The sequence below is a fragment of the Mastigoproctus giganteus genome, chromosome 1, assembly GCF_048544385.1.
Source record: "Mastigoproctus giganteus isolate SK-2022 chromosome 1, ASM4854438v1, whole genome shotgun sequence".
Lineage (NCBI taxonomy): Eukaryota > Metazoa > Arthropoda > Arachnida > Uropygi > Thelyphonidae > Mastigoproctus > Mastigoproctus giganteus.
In genome coordinates, this window is record NC_143575.1 from 10,454,372 (window position 1) to 10,476,002 (window position 21,631).

General features: G+C 34.9%; 1 protein-coding gene across 2 annotated transcripts in view; it reads right to left on the reverse strand.

Annotated features, from left to right (window-relative positions):
• Nucleotides 1-572: 572 nt before the first annotated feature.
• Nucleotides 573-21,631, reverse strand: part of LOC150090548 (uncharacterized) — a 449,422-nt gene continuing 428,363 nt past the window's right edge. For both annotated transcript variants that reach the window (XM_090371399.1, XM_090371407.1), the window contains 4 exons: nt 20,067-20,217; nt 12,134-12,254; nt 8,956-9,228; nt 573-1,654 (listed from right to left, as the gene is read on the reverse strand). In XM_090371399.1, coding sequence (XP_090227525.1) covers nt 1,337-1,654; nt 8,956-9,228; nt 12,134-12,254; nt 20,067-20,217 — 863 coding nt within the window. In that variant the 3' untranslated portion in view covers nt 573-1,336. The remainder of the gene's footprint in view (nt 1,655-8,955; nt 9,229-12,133; nt 12,255-20,066; nt 20,218-21,631) is intronic.

Consider the following 21,631-nt stretch of genomic DNA (forward strand, 5'->3'; position numbering starts at 1 on the left):
TCCTCTCTAGATCCTTGGAAAGTCCCTCAAGTCTTCAGTTAATCCACAAGACTTTTAGCATATAATCCCCTCCTGTTGTATCTGGTCAGAATTACGAGCATACACATTCTGATCTAACTCACATTTTTTCAGCATGGTCCTATATTTAACCAACATTGTCAGGTTGCAAATCTCATTGTCACTTCAGTGGTCCTACAATTGTACTTACAAGGGACAATGTGATATAAATGACAAGATCAACTAATTTCTATATTTCAATAATAAGTTCAAGAATTTGCTTTATTCATTTAATTTTTATATAAGCTTACATATACCTCTTGTAAATTAATATGTTGATTCTATGGTATAAAATGTGTGCCCAGTCTTTGAACAATCAGATTACAAATGCTTGAGAACGTCCTGTATGTATATCTTACTCTATTCATTTATTTATATTTTGAGACCAATACAATTCTTATAATAAAGTTTTTGGAAGTGCCATTTCTATTGCAAAATGATTCATGTTTTTATATAACTGAAAATAAGAAAAAATGTTTATGTGATGTCGTGTTCAAATAAATCAACATACTCCATTAACATTATACTATCTTCTCTTTATTCGCTATCAGCTTTGACAGATTAAGGCAAGCAGAGTGCATATTTACAGCGCAACATATATTTAACATGATTTGCTACAAGTTACAACAAGAAATAACCAGTTTCAGCTTGGTACATTCTATTAATGTACAAAAACATCATTGCCAGTGGCTTTCTGCTGGGAGAAAACAATTCTCTCCAAAAATACTTTTACACAACATGCTTCTGAAATTTTACATTTGCTGTATCTTGTAAGCAACAAATATTATACATAGGTCCTCTTATAAACAAAAGCAGCTGTTTCAGTCCACTTCAGTTATCACTCAGACATCACAATTAAATGCTATTGTTAAGTTCCCATTATCAGACCAACAGTTTGGATTAAAAAAATGCAGACTGTTGTATTTACTGCATTACATTGTGGTGTTTTATTAAAAAATTAAATTATATGTTTGGGTGTGTGTATATATGAGACAAATACATTGATAAATAACTGATAATATGAAACTTTAAGAGGAAGACAACTATATGATGGGTTTGATGAATGAAACAAGTGACCAGAACTTGGCACACTTGGTCAGTGATCATTGACTGCTGTTAGTATCATATATATATATACTCTAGTGGTAATAACAATGAGAACAATTGTCATCACTACAGTTTGGCAGCTAGGTCTGAAAACCTGCAGACATCTAGGGCCAAGCAGTATGAGACATTAGAAACAACCTCAAAAATCATTCGTCCTCCCCATATTATGCTTTCAAGTCCTGTCTATTTTAGTACGAGAGTTTGCTGCAATCTCAGCTGGCGGACAATTTTTTGGATGTGCTTCCATGCTGTTATATAGAGCAGCTAATTGTTCCTCTCCTAAGATTATCTTTTCTTCTATTTCTCTAGCATCCATCAGTAATCTTGACTTTGTTTTTATAAAATTTTCATAATTACTATATTCTTCTTGTGTGAAATACTGCTGCAAAAATGTAGATACCTGATGACTACGCCGATCAGTGTTTTCTTTTAGTTGACAGGCTTCTGCATGTTGGTCACTCAGTTTATTCCGCTTCTCCAATAGACAAAACTGACAAAATAAAAATAAGTAAATAACTTTCAGTATATCTGAAAATATACGGCTTATAATCTAGGACTAAACCCCACTTGAGTTCCTTTTATCATGGACTCTACACACAGTTTCATTAATTTGGTTTCCATATAAAGACATTATTGAAAATGTCAGCAATTAAATATATTACACTTTAAAAACTAAATTTTGATAAATTCAAAAACTAGTGGATTCTCTTTTAAAATCATGAAGATTTTTGTCATATTACGTATTACTGCATGACTCTGGGGCTGAGTAACCTAGATTTTTAACATTTCATATTAAATTATTTTAAATATTTATAAAAAATAAAAAAATAACTATCCGTCACATGAAATACATTTGTATAACCAGTAGTCACATTAAAGTATTAAAATCTTTAATGTTATTAATTGGTTTGAAGAATTTTTAATCTGGACAATCAAAAGTTACTTGGATCGTTAAAAATTCAGCATCATACATACCCTTTATGTGGTGTTAAATTTTGCTGCTAAAATTTAGTGCCACATAAGCGCCAATGGGGAGCAAAATTTGGCTGTAAGTTATGCCCTGCCATGATCAGAGAGAGTGGATTATGTAATAAGTACTAAAATGACTTGTACAATTGGATTCTTTTTAAAAAGTCAAAGTCAGCATCATTCTCACTTAGGTGATATAATTTACAGATTCAAAAATGTAGTCTTCAAATCCATAAAAGCATGAATTGAATCTGTAACATATCACCTATGTGAGAATAACACTTAGGTGATATAATGTTAGTGAGAATTACTTGGAATACAGAATGCAAAGCGAAGAGGTAGGTTGATTTTTCTGTCTGTTCCCTTTGTCACTTCCTACTTTTTTGAAATGTGTTAGCTGGGTGTGTCCAAGCAAGGATATTCTTTGTGTCAATCACCAGGAGCTAGAGTCCTAATTCTTGTGGTTTATTATTTACTTGGGTTTACCACTTGTTGCTGATGCTTAATGGTGCAAGAACTGCTATGGTCATATTGTGCCTCTAGTCTACCAGATTAGTGTTTATTTATTATTTGCTGTATTACAGGGTTCTGAAAGAGAGTCATGTCTGTGTTGAACTGGTTGCTTTGCTGCTAGGTATGCACAGGTAAATGTGAACCATGTTTATTTTCTTTGAAATAAGCCAATTGAAATCTTATTAGTTTCAAGGTAGAATGAGGAAATTTATATTCTACAGCAGTTACCCACTAAGGTAACTTAAAGAGGTGATATTTATTATGGGCTATAGACTGACTGCTGATATTGTTTAATGCCAACCTATGCTGATTAAAAAGGCCTCCGTGGTCAGGAAATCTATCCATAATTGATGCCGCCAACTCTGACCAATTATAACTTTATAAACATAAGTGAAATGATTTTGATCTATACTTTACAGTTATAATTTATAAAGTTATAATTGGTCAGAGTTGGCAGCATCAATTATGAACCTATGCTGTTTAGCAGTGTAAACACTGCATTTAGATGGTGGAGAGAATCAGTGCAGCATCTACAGACTTATCCACTTTTGAGCCATCAGCATATGTTAGAAGAGAAGAAAACATCAGTTGGATGTCTTGTGATGAAACATGAATGTCCAGTGTATAACTGTTAGATATTCAGGTTTGTCAGGAAGTGATTATCACAAAATTGCATGCCTTCCGTTTTCTATATTTTGGAATATGTTATCAACTTGAATGTTGCAACTTGTCATTCTGTGTAATCTGATTCATGTGAGTTTGATTTCGTTAGGCTTGTTTCTATAGGTAATTATCTATTGTGGATCAAAAAGGTGCGAGAAATGGGATAGAAAGAAATGGTTTGGATTTTGGCTTCCATAACTGAGCAGTTGAATTTTTCTTCTAAAATGCAGTCGAGATTCATTTGTCTCTGCATAAAGGCTTTGGACTGGAAATATTCTTAAAACCCCTAGAACTATCTCAAGAGACTATACTAAGTGGGACTGGGCCAGTACAAGATGTTTTTCAAAGATAGTTATAGATGACATCCAATAATATAAATAGGACATGACATATTTAGTACACGTGGAATAAGGTGTATTGATCAGCACCACTCCGTGTCAATGTAGAGATGGCTAAGGCTGCCTAGTCTTTTCGCACAGAACATGCTTATGTGCATTGTGTGTTTTAAAAAGTTGTGAAGTTCTAGTAATTGAATATTCTTGAAAAGTGATAATAAATTTTTTCAAGCCAGAGTTTGGGTTCAAGATGCATTTTTTGCATAAGTGATGGCAGTAATGACTCTTTCCGACAGCTCTGCATCCTTTAAGAAGGGTGTAGAGCTGTTGGAATGAGTACAGAGAAGGGCAACAAGATTAGTGAATGGAACGAAGGGTTGCTCTTATGAAGAAAGGCTTAAGTTTTGCAGATTACAGTGTCTGGAGACTTGGCACCTGTGAGGTGATCTGATTGAGGTGTATAAAGCCTTGAATGGTTTCAGCATGCTCAATGCTGATGGGATTCTTCCTCTTGCTCAGAATAATCACCTGAGAAGGCATAAATTTAAATTGAGGAAAGACAGGATAGATGTGCGAAGTTTGCCTTTAGCCAGCGGGTAGTTGATTGGCGGAACAGACTTTCATCTTTTGTTGTGGAAGTTGATAGCCTAAATAAATTTAAGGCTGAGCTGGACAGGTATTTGGAATGAAGGGAGGGATAAAATGGGAGCTTTTTTTTTTTTTTTTTGGCTGATGCTGAATAAGCTTGCTTTCTTGTATCATATGCCTCTGCTAATGCTAATTTTCTGATAAAAGAGAGAAGCCATTATGTATAATCTACTGGTCAATTTTGTTAATAGAAATTCTCTTGAATACATTTGGCAAGTGACAAGGAGATGGGGATATGTTGGCATGTATATTTGGACAGTGTTTGGAAGAGGCAGTGTTGTGCTGTTTTGAACTGTTCCCTATGAGAATATAGTTTTTTTTAACAAACTTGGAATAGTCTGTCTTGGAAAAAAACTTTGAATTAATCATGACAATAGACTTGGAGTCTCAGAGAATGCAAGTCTTGAAGTATGTCATGGCAATGGGTGGTCAAAGGTCTTCTTTATATCCAAAAGGTTGGGATAAGTAAAAATTACTAATAACTATGAAAGAAAGAAAATTGTAGAATAAAACAAAATGAACATTTGTTATTATTATCTTAGTTTTTCAGAGATAATGAAGCTTCAATTGTAGGTGGTTGAGTTAATTTAAAATATGAATCTACTGATATCTACATACTCATTTTATATTTATACAAAACCTGATAACATTCATATTATGCTTTTTTATGACTCCATTTAACTCTGCTGCTAATTTGTATGTTCTCATTTTTCTCAGCATAGTTAGCTGTTGCATGTTTTAAATGACTTCTGACATACCCTTGGATATTAATTTCTAAACACACAGGTTAGCATTTCTTCAGTGTTTTGCATTTTTTTCTTCTTTTTTTTTTTTTTTTTTTTTTTTTTCCAAATTCAAGGCGTTCTCTGTTAATCAAATCATCATTGTGATTCAAGTAAATCAACCACACAAGCCTCCCCAACATTAGGCTTTTTTTTTTGTAGTTTATCCCTATGCTTCTTTGTATATTATGTGCTGGCTCTTCCAGCCCTAGGTAATTAATTTTTTTTTTTTTTTTTTTTTTTTTTTTTATGTATTAGCATTAGTAGAGGCATATGATGCAATAAAGCAAGCTTATACAGCATCAGCCAGAAAAAAAAAAAAAAAACTTCCACTTCACTCCTCCGTTCATTCGAAATACCTGTCCAGCTGAGCCTTAAATTTATTTAGGCTATCAACTTCCACAACAAGGGATGGAAGTCTGTTCCAGCAACCAACTACCCGCTGGTTAAGACAAATTTCCGGACATCTATCCTACATCTGTCTTTCCTCAATTTGAATTTATGCCCTCTCAGGTGATTATTCTGAGCAAGAGGCAGAATCCCATCAGCATTCGGCATGCTCAAACCATTCAAGGCTTTATACACCTCTATCAGATCACCTCACTGGTGCCTAGTCCCCAGACACTGTAATTTGCAAAACTTAAGCCTTTCTTCGTAAGACCAACCCTTTGTTCCGTTCACTAACCTTGTTGCCCTTCTCTGTACTCGTTCCAGTAGCTCTACATCCTTCTTGAAATGAGGCCTCCAGACCTGTATACAGTACTCAAGGTGTGGCCTGACCATTGCCTTATACAAGAGAATAATCACCTCCTTATCCCTGCTAGAAAAATTCCTATATATCATTGACAATACACCATGAGCTACTCTGGCAGCCAGTCTGCACTGCTCAGAGAACTTCATATCTGCCTGCACAACCACCCCCAGGTCCCTTTCATTCTCTACCACTGTCAGTGTAGTACCACAGAGTTGATAGGTTGCTCTGGGGTTGCCGTTTCCCATATGTAGTACTTTACATTTGTCAATGTTAAACTTCATTTGCTATCTCTCAGCCCCTCTGCTCAATCTTTCCAGATCCTGTTGCAGCAGCATAGTGTCAGTAGTGTCCTTAACAACCCTGCCAACTTTTGTATCATCTGCAAACTTGGATATTAAGCTTGATATACCATCATCAATATTATTTATAAATACAGAAAACAATAATGGACCTAACACTGAACCCTGAGGGACTCCACTAATAACATTAGTCCACGATGAGCAGTGTCCATTGATTACCACTCTCTGTCTTCTCCCCCTCAACCACCCCTTTATCCATAGCAGCAATTTGCCTCCAATGCCACACTGCTCCAATTTGTGCAGCAGTCTTCCATGTGCAACAGTATCAAAAGCCTTTCTAAGATCCAAGTATATAATATCAAAGTTATTCCCTGCATCCAGTTCTTTTGTGACTGCATCATAGTATCCAATCAAATTGGTCATGCAAGACTTCCCCTTAACAAAACCATGCTGTGTCCGAGCTATAACTGAAGTCTTGTCCAGATGATCCTGCAGTGCTTCCTTAACCAGTGCCTCCATTAATTTTCCTGGAACAGAAGTTAAACTCACAGGTCTATAATTACTTGTGTCAGCCTTTGATCTTCCTTTGTGATTTGGGGTCACATTTGCACATCTCTAGTCTATGGGTACCTCCCCTGAATCCAAGGAAGCTCTCATAATTATGGCTAAGGGTTTGCTTACTTCCTTTGCTGCCTCCTTTAATATAACTGGATAGATTCCATCCACTCAAAGTGCCTTTCTTGTGTTTATCTTCAACAATTTCTCCTCCACTTTACTCTCAGTTATTACAAGATTATCTAGCTTACTGCCAGAGTTGCATACACCTCTGGCATTCCCCTCATTGAATAACGCCTCATGTGTGAATGTCGATGCAAAATATTGATTTAGTTTGTTAGCTACCTGAGCAGAATCATGAACAGTTGAATCATCGATATCAAGTGGACCAATCTGATTCATCCCTTTCCTTCTAGAGTTTCATAATCTGATTCATCCCCTTCCTTCAAGAGTTTCATAAGAAAGGAATTCTTTACTGTTTTTCTTTGCATCCTTTGCCAAAGATTTCTCGTAATCTGCCTTCGCCTGCTTAGTCTCCTTTGTAACTTGATTACAGATCAGCTTATATCTATCATAGGCTTCTGTGTCACGTGTTAATTTATATGTATCCCAAGCATTTTTCTTCTCTGCCATATGTCTCATTAGTTCATCTGATATCCATTTAGGCCTAAACCTTGAACAATATTTCTTAGTTGGTATGTAAAGCCTAGTAGCTTCCAAGATAAGTTCTTTGAATGCTTCCCATTTTGAATTTGCTGTTTGTAACATCAGTTGGTCCCACTTTATAGAATTTAAATACTGTCTCAGACCATCATAGTTGCCTTTACGAAAGCAATAACCCCTTCCCTTTACCCCTAATGGTAGTTACCTCTTTGAGTAAATCCCACTTCAGCACACTGATCGCTGCCACCTAGTGGTTCCTCTATCTGCAGATTCTTAATGCATGAAGAATCACTACTGATAATCAAATCAAGAGTATTACTCCCTCTAGTTGCCTCCTTAACATGCTGATGTAGAAAACAATCATCCAATAAATCCACAAAAGCCTTGCTAGTGTGTGAGTGACCAACCCACAAATTCCAGTCAAAATGTAGACCCCCAAACACGAGAGGTATTAGAACCTAAAGTACTTAGTACCGTGCTTGGGTTGGAGGTTGGGAAGACGAAAGAAGATATTTGTTGACATTGGACTTAAACTTCTGACTGTAATTTTCAGGAAATACGTATGAAGGAAGGTTGTTCCAGAAACGGCAGTTGAATGAATAAACGAGGAAGGTGAAAAGTTGGTTCTGTGAGTTTGAAGTTGGACAGTAAATGGATGTTGGCTGGTGGTGGCACGTGTTCAGACTATTTTGGAAGAGAGAGTGGGAATTATAGAAGCCAATTCAGAAGAACAGTGCCCATGGAAATTTCTGTAGAAGAGGCATGCGGCAGAGAGACTCCATTAGAGAAGAATCATTAATTAACCTAACTGCCCTCTTCTGAATGGAATCGAGAAGCCTGAAAGAGGTTTTGGGGGCACCACCCCAGATGTGGGGACAATATTCCATGGTAGGGCAGATTTGCGATTTGTACAGAGAAATACCAGGCCACAGTTTTCTCCAATCTCCAGTCATATTTAATATCTTAATTTCCTTTCATGCTCTATCCTATGCTCTATCTTCCTTTCACAAGTGTATCCCCCACCCCAAAACCCATTCTTCAGTACATGCCATTAACAGCCAAATGAAGGTTTATTTCATTCTGGCACATCATTATAATTCCATGCTAGGAAACAACTAACAATTACATTAAATATCAATAGCCATAGAGAAAACTTAGTAATTTGAAAGTTGTATGCATGGCATCTGTATTCAAACTTGCATTAAAATATAACTCTGCAGCCTTTTCTACTGACTTAAAAAGTTAAGTTAGCAGAAAAATAAACAACCTTGTTTATCCATGTATTTTACAATTTTTTATTAAGTGTTGGCAAAAATTGAAAAATATATATTTTTTTAATTTTTAAATGTTTGTATGATAAAATGTTAATTTATACTAACCTTTGCATTATCAATGATTCTTAAACGTTTTATTTATTTATTATTTTTTTTTTTTTTGGAGCTAAAATTTATCTAATGTAACTAAAATTAAACATGCTAATGCAAGACTAACCTTATTTTCAAAACTGGAAGATTTTATGCTAAAATGAGCTGTTCAGTGTAGTTGTGAGGTTTAATACTCAAACAGAAAAAAAAAAAAATAATAAAATATATATATAATAATAATGATACCTTTTCTTCTTCAGTAGCATCCATTGGTAGATTATAAAGAGCATTTTGGGCCCTTGCTAATCTTCCAGAGAGCAAAAGTAGAAGGTTAATGATTTTTTCCAGTTCTTCAACATGTTGTCGATATTTTGCTAGTTCATTAGATTTGGCAAGTTTCTCTACTTTGCAGGCAATTTCACACCCAAGTTGTTCATTTTGTGCCATTTCTTCTCTAACAGCTACTTGTTCAGACCTTAAGATTTCCAGTTTCTTTCCAATACTTGCCATTAGTTCTTGCTGTATGGTTAAAAAGAGAATAAATCATTTAATGAAATGCAAATTATGTAGGGAAATTATCTAATAAAATTGTCTTTAATTAAAATATCAAAATTTTCTTAAAAATTAATCTTTTGGTATTTAGAAACAAGAAATACTGTGTACCAAGTTTAAGTGGCATGATGCTGAGGTAAATCAAAATGGAGAATAGTGAGAAAATAACTTCAACTTTAAATGTCCTATAACTGTGCTCTGAGAGTTTGACCTAATGTATGATTGGCCCTAGGAGACCTTAACCAAGATATTGTTTGGTTGATGGTCTTAACCAAGACCATCAACCGAACAAAGAGACCAGAACTCTTTAGTTCTGGTCTCTTTGTTCGGTTGATGCTATCTGCATTGTCATCGACATTCTGGTAGGGATCTCATTGGGGTCCCAGAAGTAGTAGTTACATAAGGATTCATGTGGATTTTTATTTGCCCAAATGGAGCCTAAAGGGACTCCCACTACCTGGCAAACAATAAATGCACTAGGGAATGGGACACCAGGGCTACCCAAGCACCATACCCATATATCCACTAGCCTGAATCCTGTCCCTTGGATCATGAGAGTAGGAGCATAGCTTCAGCACAGTTGATCCTCGCACATGAACCCACTCGCCAAATGATCTTGGTCGAGTTATCCCAGGATCTACTGTTTCTTGTCAAAGCAAGGGGCAAGGTGGTGTGTTGAAGGTGGGCGGGCCCCTCCATCACAGGAATTCCCCTTTCCAAATTTCCATAGGTGGCAGTGGTGTGCACTGCCACTCATGGAAGAAACACTCCAGATTCTTTTGTTACCCTGGAAGCCAGGCTTTAGGTGTTGAATCCCAGTGATGCTAGTCTGAAGGACCAAAGACATCAGTGTGAGGCCTCCTCAACATGCACAGGTACTCACATCAAGGGAAGGAACTCCTGACGTAAATGAATTATTGATTTAAAAGGGGGGGAAAGCTATATTTACTCATTCTCTGGAGGCGACAGACAGTACAGACATTTCTAGAACAATACTGACTTCATTAACATACTCTACATCTGTAAAATATGTGACTTCATTTGAAATAAATAATTGAAAGAAAAGGCAACCTTTAATGACTGATTATTTCTGTATAAGAAGCACTTTTTCTATTGCTTATCAAGCTTATAGTGTAGCACAGTAAGTTGGTAAATTTATTATAGTAAATCTGCATACAATAGTTTAGTGTGTTTTAAGTTTAAGATTTTAAGCTAATTTTTACATGTTCTGGATTTACACTTTAAATTTAAAAACACACACTACTGTAAATAGTTCTAATTTTTTTTTTCCCCCCGTACAATTTAAAATCAAAAGATTCTCTTAACTATTCTTTTTGATTATCCAGTATAGTCTTCCCAGTCGTTAATCTCTATTATCCATACTTCCCAGTACGGATAATAAAGATTTCATTCTAACAAATTACTTCAATTCCAAAGATTTATTAAATAACAGTTTCTTAAAACAGTTAAGTATAGAAATTGGCATAGATGATATTCTGAACTAATAAAATCTTATAAGCATTACTTAACATGAAATTGGTTATAATTTTACTATAGTCTGATTTGCTGGAAACATCATTTTGATAAAACAGTCAAGTTGCTAAGCTGCTCTTGAAACAGGACTGCACGAAGTTCTTTTTTTTATGAGTTTTAGTTTAGAAAAACTTCTGAAGTCATAATAATTTTGATAGCAATGCAAGTTTTATTACGGACCATGCATGGTAACAATGCCTTTCCTTCACGAAACATTATATTGCTGCATGTTCTGCAAGCTGTACAGCCAAAAAATATAATTCTCTATTCTCTTTCCTCTTACTATTTTGAACTGATATATATATAGCAATTAGAAGTATGAGCCAAGGACAAACAGATTTTCAACATGGGATATAGTGGCTGGAAGCCACATCAGTAACCTTTCTGTGCACATAACTGCTATTCATCTGAACCTCCCAAAATCCAGTATGAGGGGTGTTATTCAGAGATGAAAGACCATAGGTAATACCTCAACAAAAAAGAAGATAAGAGTCTAGATGGCCTCAGGCCTGATGAGGGATTAGAGGTCTAGTACCAGGATTTTTTCTGCATCTTTCAACAGAAATAAAAAAATTTCTAATCATTCATACTTCCTTTCCATCACCAAAAAAGTGACCATCCAGTTCTGCTTTGAATTATATTGTATATTATAATACAAGTTTGTCCACATATTTCTCCTACATTTAATATTTATGCATTAGAAGTACTGAAGTTTACTTTAAGAGAAAATAAATGCCATAGAAGGAAACTCAATAGAAATAAATCTGTTGCTGTTTGGACAAACATGGATGATACAAAAAAAGAACACTTTTGTGATTGTTATTTTATTTATTTTTTAATGATAATTTCAAACAAAAACATTCAATCGGGAGTGATTTATGACCCTGATTACCCACAGGCATGTGGATAGCTGCCCTCCTCCACAATAAGATATTAGAAAAATATCAGTGGCACCCATAGGCATGGTCATATCAATATGATAATGTACTTTTTACAGACTTTGTATTACCAACGTCTGTGAAAAATATTCATAAATATGTATAAGCTTTTAAATGATAGTATGTAAAAAAAAAAAAAATTAACCTACCACCCCCACTAGGATAGGAAAAGGGGGGGGAAACATGTGGATATATTTATTTCTTTGTAAAGACTAGTATTGACAGGAATGAGGGAAATTTCAGTGAAATATGTAGATCTACACCAAGCATTTAAAGATGGGTTACAAATACACTTGCTGACAAAATAATCTATCCTTACATGTCACACCATCTAGTATTTGTATTAAATATTATTTTAATAAAAAAATTCAGTAAACAAGATTTTATCATAAAATTCTTACCTTTTTCTTGTTTAATTCGGAGTCGTTTTGTTTATCTAAGCTGTGAGAAAATCTAGATAAAATTTTAACTTTTGGGTCAGATGCAAGGTAAGCAGATGTTACTGATGTGTTGAGGTCTTCCCTGTAAAAAGAGAATTTCATATAAGCATATTTTTGAATTAAGGATTTATGGCACATTTACAGTAAACTTCTGTTATGCTTTCAGAGAGAGATTAGTCCTAAAGAGCACTATTAGTAGGACCTCCTTTTAAGGGTGCTATTTTTCATATTTAATCAATATTTTGGTAGACAACACTCATTTTTCTTTTATATTGTGTGTGTGTTTCAATGAAAACCCCAAACATAAAAGGTATCAAAACCTGTAGTACTTAGTACCATGCATGTGTTGAAGGAAATGGGGGGGGGGGGGAGCAGAAATCTTCCTAATTTAATGGAAATTATTCAAAATAATACAAATAATTAATACTTAAACAGGAAAGTGTTTAAAAAAAATCCCCCCCTCTGCTACATAAAACTATTAATGTTTTGTGGCCAGTAGGAGGGAAGTACAAATTTAACCTGGACTATTTTATTCATATGATTGATACAATTTGTTAAAACTGTATGTTATTATTATGTTGTAGGCTCTATCAAAGAGCAATAATTTGGATGTCACAGTAACCCATGTCAATATGAAATAAGAGGACATCAGCACATGTTTCTAGTTTAGTGGAAAAACATTATTACAGTGTACCCCCGCCCGCTTTACGATATTAATCCATTCCAGAGACATCATTGTATCATGAAAATATTGTAATGTGAACCCAATAACACATTAATTGGTAATTCATTCCAAGACCTCAGAAGTTGAAATTTTTGCTATATAATTAAACTATTTATCTCTTTAAAAGGCGACTTTTATAATGAAAATTTGTACATATTGATTAAAGCACAACAAAAAAAGAAAAAAAAAAATCGCGTGGCCAACACATTTATAAAGGCTGCTATTGGCTGAGAGGAAGGACCACATGGTCCGGCCGAGAAAATCTTAAGCCAAGCAGCCCATCGTAAAGGGTCACTAACCAGTGACCTTTTAACATGGTCACTGGTTAGTAGAATCAGCCGCTTTACAGAATCAAATTTCAGAAAACCAGTTCAAATCATTAAAGTGCACTACACTTTCATCGTTATATGTTCATATGATAACAATGTATCGTATATTTCATTGTTATCATATGTACATATTACAACAGTAATTAAGCTATACATGTAAGCATAAATTAATTTTTATTTTGCTAACCTGTGGAAAATATTCTTCTGATTTTCATGTATCATTTAATTTTGTTAATTGACAAGGTAATAAAGTGTAAATTTGTGTTTTTATATATATACTTTTATATACTAAGGATAATATTTCTCCTGTTTTCGCTTATCAGAATCACCATTTAATAGAATTAAAATTCAATTTCCAAACGTGATCACAATTACCGGCACTTACCACATATTGCATAGTGAACGGAGAGTCCATCATAAAGTTATTTGATTGTACAGTGAACCAATTGTAAAGTGGGATCCACTATACAAGAACTCCCCGACTTACGTAAAGCTTGTGTTCCATGGACGCTACGTAAGTCAGAATTTCCCCTATGCTTATGCAGCACTCGCAACTGTGCTCGCTGAATTGATTGAATCAAAAAAGAAATGTTCGACAAACACATAAATAGAACTATTAATTGTATTTACTCAATTTTTTATCTAATGTGCAGGAAAAATTACAAAAGCGTGCAATTAAAAAAAATTATAAAATTACAAAAAAAAAGAGAGGAGACAGGAATAATGTTAGTAAGTTTTACCTCTCGAGCATTGTTGCCAGAATACACTTCTTCAGCTGATAAGTACACGGCTGCGGAGGTTGAAGGGTGTGGAGATTTAGAGGGGGGGGTCGGCCGCTCAACCTTACGACAGAACATATTAATGGACAGTGGCTTTTTTCTTTTCACGTTAGATTTCTTTGTAGCAAGCAAGCATATCATTCGCCCTTCTTAACTTTTAATAATCATTCGCTGTCAGGATTCATCTTCTCAAACCTAGCCATTGCCGATGCAATTTCACAAAATGCCATTGCCATCTCTCTGGCGACGAAGCATCTCTGCTCCTCATTTGGTTCATCTTGAGCTTGAGCTTTGTCAGCTCAAGGTTGGATGAATAAAGTGGTGTTTGGCGGGAGAAAAACCAATCCTCAAAGAGAGATATTGTTATCCATGCTCTCTGGTTCGATCAAAAATGCACAGGTAGGGTGGCTTTATTGATGCCCTTAAATGCACGAGCATTTCCAGAATGGTACACAACAGTGGTTTTAATCTGTAATCTCCTGCTGCATTAGCCTCAAGCAAGAGTGTGGTCCTATCTTTTGCCCCCTTGAAACCTGGCATTGTATTTTCCTTTTTGGTAATGTATGTTCGATCCGGCATTTTTTTTTTTTACAATACAGAGCAGTCTCGTCAACATTAAAAATTTGTTGCGTTGAATAGCTGCCTTCATCAATAATTTTTTCCAACACATCACAAAATTTTTCTGCAGCTGCAGAATCGGCACTGGCGACTTCACCGCATCCTTTAACATTGTGGAAACCAGTGCGATACTTGAACCTATTAAACCACCCGTTGCTTGCCACAGAGTTGGGTTGGAGTTCGCAATACTTATCCTTAATATCTTCATAAATGCTTATTGCTTTTGCTTGAATGGTCATTAGACTTTGGGGAACTCGCTTCTGAATCTGATTTTCCATCCATATTATTAATAGCTTTTCCATCTTCGATATAGCACCTGAATGCTGTTTTGTGATCACTGTTGATCTTAAGTGCGTTGATCCTTTGACATGTTCTTTTATACGTGCACTGTCCCTTAAGATAGTATTCACTGTTGAAGCAGCGAGACCTAATTCCCTTGCAATAGATGACAAACTTTGTCCTGCTTCGTACTTCTTAATTAATCATTTTCATTTCTAAATCAATTTTGTTTTGTTTCCTGGAACTGCCAGCACTTGCACTTTCCATTGGTCACTTTCCCTTCATCATTGTAATACATAAATAGAAACGATGAGAAGTTTCTGAAAATTTGTTTTTTATATGATTGAAGATTTCAGTGAAGGGGAACACATTTCACCATAATAGCGTAAAAACTCACACAATTGCAATTATTGGTATTATTGCAAATGCAATAAGATCAAGTTTACTACCTTTTTGTAATTAGATGCACTAACAGAAAAGCGCAATAAATCGGAAAGTGCAATTTGTTTTTATTGTTTTTTGATCATAACCTTCAGAAACGTGCTTTAGAAAAATATCATAAAGGCGTTCAAAACTGATTCTTATGACGGGAACATATGATAACAATGAAAGGGTAGTGCAATTTCCATTATAAATATGACCTTTTAGAGAGATAAATAGCTTAGTAATATAGCAAAATTTAACTTCCAAGGACCTCGAACAAATTACAAAAAAAAAAAAAAACGTTATTGGGTTCACATTACGATATTTTCACAATACCTCCATTTATCCTTACAGATGCAAAATATGTTTCCATATTTTTTTTGTTTACACCAGCTGGCAAAAGCTTGCGTAAAGTTGTGTATGACATAAGTTGGTGAGTTCCTGTATTATGTTTCCCTATCCAAAGAAGGTGTGAAAGTGCTTGAGATGCAGAGACTGAGTATAGAGTACAGGGAATCTGGCCTGTTAGTCTTAGTATCCAAATAGCACAAATCATTTGGGAAGGGTCAAATTCATGGAAAATTAAGTGCACAAAGGAAGCTCAGCAGCTACAGTCAATTCTGTTACAGTAAAGTGATCATGTGATATAGGTAAAGAACAATAGAGTGAATTAGCATTGGAACTTTAACATCAATGTTGGCTTGTTGTTTTGGATTTTATTGGCACATTAACAACTAAGGCAAAGCACCAAAACCAGGTTATGTAGAAAATAAGTTAATGAATTAAGTCACTGTGCCAACAATGTATAATGATAAAGATGCATAAAAAAAAGGTGTATTTTAAATAAGAGTAAAAAAGTTTAATGCTTTTAAATAACTAAAAATGACTGACACTTGGTCATTGTCAGTTAAGATCTAACTGAGCATATAAAGCTCAGTCAGATAACTCCAGTGTTGGTTCCATTATCTGCAAAAACCTGGTACTGCATTCAATAGTCAGCACTTTGATGCCAAAACAATGGTCTTCAGGCTGAAGGTTTATACATGATGATTTTCTAGAGTCAGAGCCATACAATGAATACTGGTTACTCTATTTCATAAAAAAACCTCTGAAACCAGTTTTAAGGATATCCCATCCTTTGGCTATCCTGATTGTGAAGACACTGACTGAATCAAGGTAAGGCATTCTTCCACATTCTCTTTATATTCCCGATTCCCCATCCTGTAACTTCCCTCTGTTTTTTCTACTGAAAGAGTACTTAGAGGGCAAAAGTTTCAGGTCAAATTAAGAAAAGAAAAATGCATTTGTGAAGTGGTGTCACATCCACTAAAAGATTTCTTCAAATTGGAAATATAAAAAGTCCCAGAATGCTGGAATTATTCTGAAGAAAGGAGAGTTATCTTGATAAGTGAATAATTAATTTTGCTGTACTAAGTGAATGACAAAAAAATAAAATTAATAAATAAATAAAAAATTTGAGTTTGGGTAAAATTTAATGGATCTGTCTTAGAAACTGAGAACCTTGAAAGGTTGATATGGTGATGCTTTTGAATTTGACATATACTTACCTAGAAAGTATTGGCACTGTTGATAATAGTGAGGGAAGGGAGGGTGCAAGTAACAACTGTGCAGTGGACAGACAATTAGTGATCAGTGAAGGGTGTTTTCATTCCAGAGGTCTGTCAATTTATGAGAGTAATCTGGGGGCATAGTACATAGATTTAGGAACAAGTTAAAACAGATGAATAAGCCGTAGTGTGTTGTAACAATAAGGCTGGCTATGGCAATCAACATGACCCCAACCCAAGAGAAAAGGAAAGAAAGATCATAAAAAACAAAACAAAAAGCCTTTGTGAATTTCTGTAAAGAAGTGCAATTGAACAAAAAACTAATATACCTTTGTCCAGTTATTTCTTTTAATCAGGAAAAAACTTCCCAAAATCAAACTGCCTACTTCAACCTAAACCATCTTGTAACCCTGCCCATAGTTATGCTCAATATCAGTGCTTGGACTGGTCCAGAATGTCATTCCAGTTGATAAGTGCAGTTGTTAAATTACAAAACAACATATTTGTAAACAGTGTCCAACCATAATTAATTATGAGAATTGGTATGAAACTAGGACCATGTATAACTTCCTTAAATGGCTCTGAGTGTGTCTCCTCCTTGCCCCAGTGATGGTACCTAAGTGTTGTATAGTCTGGGTTTTGTTCCAGTTTCTCTAGGTTAAAGAATGGTAGAGAAAAAATAATTTCCCCTCCATTTTGATGCGAAATATCAGCTTGTTATTGTTTGTTATTTTGGTTTTTGGGAGCATTAGCAACTAAGGCCATATTGCTCCGGGATATGTGGTGGTCATTCCCTGACCTTTCCGCATCCTCCGTATTTGGTGGTCACGGGCTCGATCCCCGGTCTAATCAAGAAGCGTGTGCTAAGCACTGCTGCTCCTGCCCACCTGGCTACGGAGGCGCCTCGAAATATCAGCACTCAAGGTGTAACACTCCATAACACTTATGTGTAACAAGAATGGGTACGTAATGTTTATATATATATATTGGAAGAACTTGACAAAGATATGCATTTTTAAGCTATTGTGGTTGCTAGCTGTAGTGATGGACCATAAAAACTGTCTTCCTTTGTAACTGAAGATGTATTTTTGATGAAATCAATCTTAGACAAGCAGTTCTCAAACTTTAGTAGCATAAGGACCCTTTCCAGTTCGAAAAACTGTTCACAGACCCCTTTTTAGTTTGAAAATGTTTTTGCAGACCTCACATTTAATATCTAAGATTTTTTTTTTAGTTTTTAAATACTGATAACAAATTTCTGACATATCTGTGGCCTCCCTGAAGCATCTCTAGACACCCAGGAATCCATGGACCATTGTTTGAGAAAAAAAAAAAGTGCTTTACGTGAGAAGAGGAACTAAGGTATGGCAAGAATAGCTGAAGTCATTGGCAAAACAATTTATTTTTCCTTTTCATTTGTAAGGTACATCTTGTGACAGTACTGTTTTTGTGGGTTTTTTAATTTTTTTTTATTCTGGCAACAGTGTCTCTAATTTTTTCAATTTTATTGTCTTACTCAAGAGATGTGCACTAGTGGAACTTCATTAGACTGTCCAAATAAGTTTGGTTTGTAAATATCCCTTACCATGATCCTATTAAAAACATTTGTGCCATCTATTCTATGAGAATTCATCATGGCAATACAAGTCAAGTTTCACCTTCATTGCAAATCCCATTGACCTATGAAAATAAGAGAATGTGTGTCAATTACCCTTAAAAGTTTCTAGTTCAGGGAGGATGAAAATACAAATAGGACACCTATTAAAAAGTGTCCACATCGTTATTAGACAGTGTCCATTTTGGAGAGGTCATTTAACATGCATTATCTAATAATTCAGGCTGGGATACAAGCCTGAATATCCACAAGGTATCTATTAAAAGAAGTTTCACTGTATTTAATTTAAAATTATTTTCCTCAACCACTAATCTAGATTGCTCAAAGTATTCGCTATATGATTCCTTTTGTTTCATACTTGTGTATATGTTTGTTCTCATATTCCTAGTCGCAGATTCCTAAGTCACAGATCTCCTCTTTTTGATTCCCTCTGGCTTAAAAATCTCTTCCCCATTTTGTCAGTTTATCTGTTGCCTCAATTTTTTTTTCTCCCATTTCCACTAATTACTTCAAACTCTGACTTTCTTTCTTCTTTGAAACTACTTTCTCCAGTCTAGCTTTTTTTTAAAATAAAAAGCTCCAAACACAAAATATATTAGGATTTTGAACCCAACTTTCAACCCATGCACGGGACTTAGTACCGTGCATGGGTTGAAAGTTGAGAAGACAAAAGAAGATACTTGTTGACATTAAGCATGAACTTTTGTAGATTGTAATTTTCAGGAAAAACATGTGAAGGGAGGTTGTTCCAGAAAACAGAAGTGGAAAGAATAAATGAGGAAGAAGAAAAGTTGGTTCTGTGAGTTTGAAATTGGAAGGTAAAAAAGTTGCTGATTAGTTGTGGCATGTGTTAAGACCCCAGACATAGGAGCAATATTCCCTACCGTGGAATATTGCTCCTATGTCTGGGGTGGTGCCTCCCAAAACCTCTCTTGTTTCTAGACTGTTCAAAAGAGAGCAGTTAGGTTAATTAATGGCCCATCTCTTAAAGTCTCTCCACTCTGTTTCACAGATGTTCAGTTTCTGCTGTATACCTTTTCTATAGATACATCCATGGGCACTGTTCTTCTGAATTGGCAGCTGTTAATTCCCTCACCCTCTTCCAAACCAGTAAAGCACATGCCATAGTCAATGTCCATTCACTATCCAACTCTAAACTCACAGAAAAAAAACTTCTCCTCCTCGTTTATCCTTTCTGCCCCTGTTTTCTTTCTTCATATTATTTTCAGAAAACTACAATCTGCAGAAATTCTAGTCTGATATCAGAAGGTATCTTTGGTTTTCTCAGCCTTCAACCCATGCCTGGTACTAAGTAATATTAGTTCTAATTCCTTTCATGTCTGTAATTTTCATTGGGGGGAAAAAATAATAAATAAATAAATACTCCTGAAACCAAGACTGAAAAAGTAGTTTTACTTTAAAACAAATACAAATAAAGAAATGAAATAAAATTACAATATAAGCAATTAATTTCCTAATACAGTATATATAGATGCAAAAAGCAATTTTTCAGAATTCTTATTGATTATATGGAACATAAATCAATTGCGGCAACTAACCTATATCCATAATTTAAATTTGACTGAGAGTTTGTCTGGGAAGGAAGGGGCCTAGAAGATAGAGAATATACAGAGTTTCCAGTTGTTTCCAATTTTAAATCCAACAGTCCTTCCATGTAATGAGATAGTGTCTTACAGTTGGGAGCAGGCACTGTAATAAATAATTTAAGAATTAAAATTCAGTAATTTGTTTCAAAACATGTTTCTCAATATATGTCCCTTTAAAACAATTATTACATATCTTTCCTAATTTCAATTACTCTTATTTATAATAAAAATTAATTTCAGAAGGAAAAAGCAACCAAGCTTTTCTAGTGAAAAGCACAATGGAAAGCTCAGCATACTTCAAATGAGGAATTATCAAAATATAAAGAGCCTTTGTATGCATGCTTTTGATAAGTTCAAATGATGGATAGCTAAGCAGGTGGAATAGCACTTCAGATAAAAATGTTAATGGACCATTCTAATTGTAAATGAAATGTAATATTCTGTTAGATATGCAGAAAATTAAAAATACTTTTTAAATTAATATTATGCTAAAGCTGTCAACTAACAACTGACAAAAAATAGATGTACTTACCTTGGTTGTCTATAGATCAAGTCATTCAGCAATTTTTTCTCAAACTTCAGGTGTGGTGGTTATTCAGCTTATGGAATTAACAAAATTAAAGATATCATTTTAAAACGATATCTGTGAACTGATGACATGATGTTTGGGTGCATCTATTTTTAGGGTAGTGATTGTCATAATTAGTATTAGTACGGGAAAATGATGCAAGCTTATTACAGCATGAGCAAAAAAAAAAAAATTTTTTTTTACAATGTTATTGCATCATTTGTTCATCTCTAATAAATTTGTCTAATCCTTCTTTAAATTTGTTCAAATTATCCACTTCTATAACACCAGATGGCACTTTGTTCCAACAACCAGTTACTCTCTGGCTGAAAGCAAATCTTTACATGTCTGTTGTACAACCATCCTTTTTTTAATTTCAATTTATGCCCCCTTATGAGAATCATCTGGGAAAGAGAAATGATGCCATAAACAGTTTACTCAATCCATTTAAAGACAAACACTTCAGATCTCTCACAGGAGCCTAGTTTCAAGAAGTTACACTGTGCTGAACTCAGACCTTTTTTGGTAATAGAGCCCTTTTGTATCCAACCAATATTATTGGTCTTCTTTAAAAACTTACTCATACCAACCAACACATCCACATTCGTTGCATGGTTACCCATTTGGTATGGTAAGCCACCCATTTGGTATGTTATTCTGGGATTTCTACTACCCAAATGAAGTTTATCCATATTAAGCCTGTTGCCACTTAATCTGCTTGTCTGCCTAGTTTTTTAAGTTTTTTGCAGTAGCATACTCTGATTCCTGTCAATCATCTTGCCAGCTTTTTTATCATCAGATTTCAACATGAACCTTGATAATGAATAGGCATAAATAAGGCACCTGGTTTAGGTGCCTTATTTATGCCTTCTTCAATATCATTAATCAGTACTGAAAACAGCGAGAGGCTCAGCATTGAACTCTGAGGGACTCCAATTACATTAGTCCA